Source organism: Phocoena sinus, chromosome 17, assembly GCF_008692025.1.
Source record: "Phocoena sinus isolate mPhoSin1 chromosome 17, mPhoSin1.pri, whole genome shotgun sequence".
Lineage (NCBI taxonomy): Eukaryota > Metazoa > Chordata > Mammalia > Artiodactyla > Phocoenidae > Phocoena > Phocoena sinus.
The window spans coordinates 24,674,800-24,684,255 of NC_045779.1; the positions used below are offsets into that span (position 1 = coordinate 24,674,800).

At 38.9% G+C, this 9,456-nt stretch overlaps 1 protein-coding gene across 1 annotated transcript; it reads left to right on the plus strand.

Annotated features, from left to right (window-relative positions):
- Nucleotides 1-5,988: 5,988 nt before the first annotated feature.
- On the plus strand, nt 5,989-8,439 carry LOC116742211 (FACT complex subunit SPT16-like). The gene is given in 2 exon segments (XM_032609559.1): nt 5,989-6,063; nt 7,723-8,439. Coding segments are annotated over 2 exon segments (792 nt in total).
- The last annotated feature ends 1,017 nt before the right edge of the window (nt 8,440-9,456 follow it).

The window sequence follows — 9,456 nt, forward strand, 5'->3', positions numbered from 1 at the left end:
TCACTATCATGAAGGAATTTCCCACAGTTTCACATTAGGAGGCTGAGAGTTGGTCCTTCCTGAGGTTTGGAGGTGAGAATTATTGACACTAGTCTGCAGGTGGGTCCTCCTGTTGACTTCATGTACTCCCTTCCATGTAACTGTGAAATTTTGTGTGTGTTTGAGGAACATTGTGTTGTGCTATCTTTCTCAGTCTTAAACTGCGAAGTAAATTAAATCCCCACTAAATGTTCTAGCTCTTCTATCTTCCTTTCCTTGTTCCCCCTCCAATTCCTTGTTGGGTTGTCCCTTTATAATTCCTTATTACAAACTTGAAACTAATGAGCTGGAGTTTTTGTTAAAGAGTCTTATGTTCTTTTAAAGAAAAGCAATTGGGCAATTTATATTGAAGCAAATTCTTAGAATCTCTTACCCTAGTTTTTAGTGGAATATTTGGGGAAATCCAGGGACATCTCTGGAACAGCAAAGCTCTTTAGATTGGATCCTGTCTCCTGAAAGGGGACATTAAGTGATGACCTTGAGTAATGGACACGCTGGAATGGAATGATGGAAATGGAGTAGAGACACCTAAGAGCCTTGTGCCCCTGTACAGACACATGGGTCTACTGTTTCCTGGAACTATGGAAGTCAGCCATTAGCTTGATATATTTCAAATGCCACTCAAGGGGGGAAAAAAGACATAAATACATCTTGCAGCATAGTAGTTGCAGTGTGACCAACCATCCTGGTTTGCCTGGGGTTATCCCAGTTTTAGCACTGAAAGTCCTGCATCCCAGGAAACCCCTCAGTCCCAGAAACACTGGGACAGTGGTTGTCTTATGGTTGTATGCCTAGTGTGAAGTCAACTGCCTAGAATAAAATCCCATCTCCACCACTTATTAGCTGTGTGACTTTGTTGAAATTATTATTTTTTTCCCACATCTTTATTGGAGTATAAATGCTTTACAATGTTGTGTTAGTTTTTGCTGTACAACAAAGTGAATCAGCTATATGTATACATATATCCCCATATCCCCTCCCTCTTGAGCCTCCCTCCTACCCTCCTTATCCCATCCCTCTAGGTCATCACAAAGCACCGAGCTGATCTCCCTGTGCTATGCAGCAGCTTCCCACTAGCCATCCATTTTACATTTGGTAGTGTATATACGTCAATGCTACTCTCTCACTTCATCCCAGCTTCCCCTTCCCCCGCCGTGCCCTCAAGTCTGTTCTCTACGTCTTCATCTTTATTCCTGCCCCGCCACTAGGTTCATCAGTACCGCTTTTTAAAATTCCGTATATATGCGTTAGCATACGGTATTTGTTTTTCTCTTTCAGAGTTACTTCACTCTGTATGACAGATTCTATATCCATCCACCTCACTACAAATAACTCAATTTCATTCCTTTTTTTAAAAAATTTCATTCTTTTTTATGGCTGAGTAATATTTCCATTATATATATGTAGCACATCTTTATCCATTCACCTGCCAATGGACATTTAGGTTGTTTCCATGTCCTGGCTATTGTAAATAGTGCTGCAATGAACATTGTGGTATATGTCTCTTTTTGAATTATGGTTTTCTCAGGGTATATGCCCAGTAGTGGGATTGCTGGGTCACGTGGTAGCTCTATTTTTAGTTTTTTTTAAGGAAGCTCCATACGGTTCTCCATAGTGGCTGTATCAATTTACATTCCCACCAACAGTGCAAGATGGTTCCCTTTTCTCCACACCCTCTCCAGCATTTATTGTTTGTAGATTTTTATGATGCTGTCCATTCTGACGGGTGTGAGGTGATACCTCATATGTGTTGAAATTATTTAATCTCACTTTTTCTCAATTGCTTTAATGAAAGTGGGGATAAACTAGTACGTATGTGGTGGGGTTGTGATAATAAATGACTGAATACGTGTAAAGTCAAAGTAGTGCCTAGTAGGTAGCAAGCAATCAATAAATATTACCTAACAAAACCAATAGTAGTGCTACTATTTTCAAGTAGAAAGATGATTTATTGCACAGCAAAGTAAATAGAGTTGTGTACATAATATCATTTTGGTTTGGAGATTAATGAGGTCAAATAGCGCCAACCAATGGATATTTGGGGATGTCAGTTAGCTGAATCAAATTCAAGTATTTATTTGGTTAATCCTATAAACTCTGCAGAAATAGCTGTCAGGCAAGGCAGCACCTCATATTCATCTGAGCTGTAGACAAAGCTTCAAACAATAGGTGATATTAAAACAACCCAATAATCAAAGCTACTTTCATACTTAAGATGTGAGATCATGTTCATCTTGCATCAAATATTTACTGTTGAAATCGAAATGGACATCAGGTATTTACTGTTGAAAGCAGAGGTAGTAGAATAGGGAATGTAGTGAAGCAGGGCCATGTGTAATTGAGCTTGAATTGTTCTAGTATTTTTTTTGGAAGGCAGCTATGCTCATCACTATACCACCAAAGCTATTTTTTTTATATTAAGTAAATTCTGAGTCTTTCTGAAATGGATGGTTGTAAAAAATGTACAGTAGACATAGGCTTTTTTCTTTTCTTTTCTTTTCTTTTTTTTGTTATTCAACATCTTCTTTTTTGTTAATCCCCCATCATGTGAGCATTGGTCCCACTCTGGAACCAAAAAGGCCAAATTCTGCTTCCTCCTTCCCTATTGCAGGTATAACAGTAGTTTTCAAACCTTTGTGTGTGTCAGGATCACATGGAAAGCTTTTTAAAACATGGATTGCTGGGCCCTATACCTTGGAGGGATTGAGAACCTACATTTCTAAAAAGTGACCAGGTGATATTGATACCGCTGGTGAGGGATCACACTTTAAGGACTAATGAGTTAGTACAGGAGCACAGGACTTATGTCAAACAAAGAGATGCATCTGTCTGGGACTTGAGACAATAATGCAAACACTAGGACGGCTGAGAAATTATCTGTAAATAGAGCAGGCATATCAGGAATCCAGCTCTGTCAACAAAAATGTTCAACAGCAGGTTTCAAATCAGGTTTTTATATGTGTCCTTTGACACAGCCTAATATGTAGGGCATAAAGATGCTAGGAGTCTGTCCTTTGTAGTTAACAGTGCGGTCAGGGAAAAGGGGTGAGAGATGTGGTAGCAGGGAAAAACTCAGATGAGGGAGGAAGATGCTGCTGTGAGCAGCAAGCAGCTCAGAACAGTGATGAGTAAGTTGCTGAAGGCACTGCTAAGAGACTGGCCTGATCACGTGACCCCACCCCCAAACTTAGTTCCTACCTTGTGACTCACTACGTGACACAGGGTGAGCCATCTGACTTTCAGTTCCTACCCTACTAGGAGGAGTAGTAAAGCAGACAGAGATTTTATTGTAATAAATAAATTAGATTAAAGGAATTTGTCTGCAGTATAAAACAGAGCATTCTTGTGGAAAGGGCAACAAGAGTGACATTTTTAACATTAATAAAAGGTTCTTCTTGCATCAGTATTTCTACTGAATTTAAGATCCCCTTTCTAAATATCACTCTTTATTTCATCTTGTTTTAGCCACAGTACTGATTTGTTAATTTGTTAATTATTTTTTCTTAAAAAATTCTTATAACTCAAGAGATTCAAAGTTCTTTCTAAAATCCAAACTATAAAAGTAGATAATTCGATGTTAATTTAGTCTTCTTATGTATCTATAGGAAGTCTACTCTATATATTACATTAATTTGATTCATAATTAAAAGTATATCCACAAAGAAAATTCCAAGCCCAGATAGCTTCATTGATGAAGTCTATCAAATATTTAAGAAAGAAGAACTACCAATTTTGCACAAACTCTTTCAGAAAATGGAAAAGAGAATATTTTTTCTCATAGAAAATTTTTTTATTGAAGCATAGTTGATGTATAATGTTGTATGTTACAGGTGTACAACATAGTGATTTACAATTTTTAAAGGTTATACTCCATTTATAGTTATTATAAAATATTGGCTGTATTCCCTGTGTTGTACACTATATCCTTGTAATTTAATTATTTTATACATAATAGTTTATACCTATTAATCCTCTACCCCTATCTTGCCCCTCCCCCTTTTCCTCTCTCCACTGGTAACAACTAGTTTGTCCTCTATATCTGTGAGTCTGTTTCTTTTCTGTTATATACACTAGCTTGTTTTATTTTTTTTTAGATTCCACCTGTAAGTGATATCATACAGTATTTGTCTTTTTCTGTCTGACTTATTTCATTAAGCATAATACCCTCCAAATCCATCCATGTTGTTGCAAATGGCAAAGTTTACTTTTTTTTATGGCTAAGTAGTGTATATATATATATATATATATATATATATACACACCACATCTTCTTTATCCATTCATCCATTGATGGACACTTAGGTTGCTTCCATATCTTGGCAATGGTAAATAATGCTTCTATGAACTCTGGGGTGCCTGTGTCTTTTCAAATTAGTGTTTTTGACTTTTTTCACATACATAACCAGGAGTGGAATTGCTGGGTCATATGGTAGTTCTATTTTTAGGTTTGTGAGGAACCTCCATACTGTTTTCCACAACGGCTGCACCAATTTACATTCCCACCAACAGTGTACAAGGATTCCCGTTTCTCTACACTACAACTTCACCAACATTTGTTATTTGTGTTCTTTTTGGTGATAGTCATTCTGACAGGTGTGAGATGATATTGCATTGTGGTTTTTGATTTTCATTTCCCTGATGATTAGCAATGTTGAGCATCATTTTATGTGCTATATCTTTTAAAAAGAGTGGATATCATCTAGGGAAGATCAAAAGAAGTACAAGCACGGTGTATGGAGTCCTGTCTCCTTTGACCTTCACAGTCTTTCATAGCACACGATTCCTTCAAACACACAATCTTTGATACTCATACAGCTAAAATGTATTGATACTAAAATATGAACCCTGACTATAGGTAGATTGTATTCATTTAATACTCACAAAATCCCTCTAAAGCTATTACTATGATTATTCCAATTTCACAAATGAGAAAACTGTAAGTGAATTTAAGTAACTTGGTCAAGGTCACACAAAAGCTAAATTTTGTAATCAATTTTCAAACTCTCATTTGATTTCTTCTGAGAGATAGAAGGTAAAAATAATAATCTGAGAAGCTTTGCATGTGTATCTTCTTGGTAGTCAGAGTGTTGAATAGCTTTGTACCTGGCCCTAAGTGATGCTCCTCTCCAGATATTAGCTAAAACATTAAAAAGACTTCCTTTTTCCATAGAACTAGAAAGGATCTTAAAAAAATTGTTTTCTAACTGTTCGCCTCTAAGAAGTGTATTAGTGCACACCCATTTGATATTGCCATCAAATCTTAAATCTCCTGGTTGGAATTCAAAGTAATCACATTGTTTTGATATTTCTAAAACAGTGAGAAAGCAGTGAGGTAAAGCAGCATCCTCTGCCTGGCTCCTGGGTCTAGATGCTTCTTTTCTCCTTGTGCATTCTTACATGACCATTTTCTTTCCCATATTTCCACACTCAGCCCACACCCAGCCTCCTCTGCTTCAGACCTACTTTGTAACCTTGCTGTCACATAAGCACACTTAAAGAAAGTTTACTTTTTTCAATCCATTCTACATATTTCAGCAGTGTCCCTTCTGCATCATGCTAATTTGGCCATGTTATGCTTCTCCCTGGAAATCTCCCCCAGCAACTTATTGCTTAAAGAATAAAGTTGAAACTCCTTAACATGGCATGACACTGATACATTAATCTATCAAATGAGAAGTATTTACAATGATTGTTCCATATCTTAGTTTTCCTTAAAACATTCCTATGAGGAAGATAGATGTCAAATATTCTCCCTAATTGTAAATTAAAGAAACAGAGGTGAATTACTTTCCAAAGCTATCCAGGAATTAGATGATGAAACCAATGACAAATTATATTTCTTAGTCCTCTGTTTTCCCTTGAGAACAGTGATTTTAGTCTTTTTCTTATATCGCTTTGGCACACACAATAAATAACTCCCATGTTCCATACATTCCCATGTGCATACTCATGACATGTCCAATTGGTGGCTCTCTATCGAGTATCCCTTTTCTACCACTTGTGAAAACCTATCAGCGCATGCTGGTGAGAGGCAGTGTGGGATCAAGGTTAAGAATCAAACTTTATAGCTCCATAGCTCTGGGTTTCAGCCTAGGCTCTGACCTTTATGACTGTTAAGACTCTGGGGCAAATTGTTTAACCTCTTCAAGGCACCATTTTCTTATCTGTAAAATGGGGGTGAATAAAACATAGATCTTAGCGATTTAGTGAGAATAGAATGAGATATTTATAAGTTCTTAGCACTTTTTTTTTTTTTTTTTTTTTTTTTTGGGGTACGCGGGCCTCTCACTCTTGTGGCCTCTCCCGTTGCAGAGCGCAGGCTCCGGACGCGCAGGCTCAGCGGCCGTGGCTCACGGGCCCAGCCGCTCCGCGGCATGTGGGATCTTCCCGGACCGGGGCACGAACCCGTGTCCCCTGCATCTGCAGGTGGACTCTCAACCACTGCACCACCAGGGAAGCCCTGTTGTCATTTATTTTGAAATTTCTTGTCTGAGGGTTTGAACTCTATTTTAATAATAACTTCCTTGCAACACAGCCTCCTAATGGATTATGACAAAGCAGTGTGTAATAATATTGCTTTCTAGATAATGCATCTTTAAAGGAGTTAAGTAGTTGGGGGAACTCTGTGAGTTTCCTCATGCAGTCAGGTCTCCTCCAGACTCAGGTGTGCCTGGAAAAGAGGTGCAGAGCACAGCAAGCATGTGGTGTGGCCCCTCTGCTAAGGAGCCCCCAAATTGTTAACAGCAGAAATGAGGAGTAGACTGCAGTCAGTGGTTTCTTTTCAATAAGGCTTTTGGAAAGAACAGTCTCTTTTATTAGGGGTTAATAAACACCATACAAGTATTTAAGACAGTCTTGTATTTTTTACATAATTATTGAAATATTGCTGATTCTAGAATTAACGAGAGCAATACTCAAGGGTGTTAAAAGTCAAATCTTTGACTTCATCTCGAGCTGGGTTCATGTCTCCACTCCTTTACTTACTAGGCAGAAATCCTGAAGTTACTTGACTTCTCTGGGTCTCTTTCCATAGTTGTATGATGGGAAAAATAATAAAACCTACCTCATAGGTAGATGGTTTGAAGACTAAATGAGACCTTAGGTGTAAAATGTTTAGTACAGTTCCTGGCACATCCTCAGGACTCAAACGATAATAACCCTTATATTTTCTCATTTGAAAATCACTTCTCTGGTCTCCTATTTGACCCCATTTTGAAATACTGTTATTTTTATCCATGGTTATTCTTCTCAGTACCACCCTCACTTTTCCCGATCTCTTGTGTTCAGCGAAATTGTGTCTTCAGCAAAGAAACCTCAAGTGTGGGCTGAAATGTAGTTGGAAGGTTGACAGAGGACCTAGTGTTTGGATTTCTTGGAGGCCTTAACTGGGACGACGTTGGTCAGGACATGTAGCGTCGCTATTCATCTTGCTCAGAGGGGATCTGACCAAATGAAGGGACCATGGAGTCCAGGAAAGGAGAGCAAAGAGGTGCTGGACATCACCACAGACTTGGGGAAACCTCAGCATATGCATGACCGAGATGACCTCTATGCTGAGCAGATGGAATGAGAAACGAGGCACAAACTGAAAACAGCCTTTAAAAATTTCATTGAGAAAGTAGAGGCTCTAACTAAGGAGGAACTGGACTTTGAAGTGCCTTTTGGGGACTTGGGATTTAACAGAGCTCCTATTGGAGTACCTGCCTCCTTCAGCCTACTAGTATTGTGCTGGTAAATGCTACAGAATGGCCACATTTTGTGGTGACATTGGATGAAGTGGAGCTGATTCACTTGGAGCGATTCCAGTTTCACCAGAAGAACTTTGACACAGTAATCGTCTACAAGGACTACAGCAAGAAAGTGACAACCATCAATGCCATTCATGTTGCCTCTCTTGACCCCATCAAGGAATGGTTGAATTCTTGTGACCTGAAGTACACAGAAGGAGTACAGCCCCTCAACTGGATTACAATTATGAAGACCAATGTTGATGACCCCGAGGGCTTCTTCAAACAAGGTGGCTGGTCTTTCCTGGAACCTGAGGATGAGGGGAGTGATACTGAGGAAGGGGATTCTGAGTCTTAAATCAAAGATGAGACTTTTAATCCTTCAGAGGATGACTATGAAAAAGAGGAGGAGAACAGTGAGGAAGATTATTCATCAGAAGCTGAAGAATCAGATTATTCCAAGGAATCACTGGGCAGTGAAGAAGAGAGTGGACAGGATTGGGGTGAACTGGAGGAAGAAGCCCAAAAAGCTGACTGTGAAAGTCACTATGAGGAAGAGGAACAGAGTCGCAGTATCAGCTGGAAGAGGAAGGCATCTGTGCACGGGTCAGGCCGACGCTCTAACCGAGGTTCCAGACATGGCTCTGTGCCTCCCAAGAAAAAGAGGAAGTAACTTCGGAACTTTGACCCTCAGTTGCATTCTTCCTTCAGCCAATCCCTGGAAATTTTACATGACATAGAAAATTAAAAAAAAAAAAAAAAGAAAAGAAAAGAAAATGGAGGCAGGTCCTCCATTCAGAGTTCTCATTAAGTCATCAGGAGCAGAGAAGCTGGCTGTGTTCTGAGAACCTTCCAATTTGTGCAGGAGAAAGCTTCTCTGAGAAAGTGTTGCTTGAGCCTTCCTGTCGTGCGTGGGAATGTCAACAGGCTGTTGGGTACAACTCTAAGCCCAATTACAGTTTAGCATTTATAAATTACCATCAACCCACATGATTTATCTTAACCTTTGTACCAGTATGGTTTTAGTAATAACATTACATGTTTTTAGGTGAGATAAATGGTAAGAGTAAATTCCTCCTTGAAATTAAAAAACATATGTTAGAAAGATTAGCAGTGCCAAGCAGTTTATAATGTATCTTGTTCCTAAGGGAAAATCCTATGGACATTTTTACAGCCAATTACAATGAATCCAAAGTAGCATGAAGAATTGCCTCACTCTTCCCTTTTCCTAAATTCATTACATGAAATGCTGTCCTCATTTTTGATAGAACTGAGTGACCGCCTTGTGTTCAGCTTGTCTAACAAAGCAATTGCAGACCTAACAGTTCCTGGAAGAATCCAGCCAACTGCTAGAAAACTCAGTAATGTTGTAGAATACTGGTCACAAAACGTGTGATTTCTGGAACCAACAGGTTAATCACCCAAAAATATAACAGCAGATTGTGGCTTAAGCTACTACTCAGCACCGTCTTTTTCAGCACTGTGCCTCTCCAGCCTTTCTTAATATAGTCCTCTTTCTCCCTTCACTTATATCCTTCCAACGGCCTCAGAAAAACAGACTTACACATGCACATGCACCTTGATATTTACACATTTACTGGATTTCTCTATCCTTTCTTCAGTCCTCCTCTTTTGTATATATATAAAAAAAGGTAAACTTTAGGCATCAGATCACTATGCTAATTTTCCT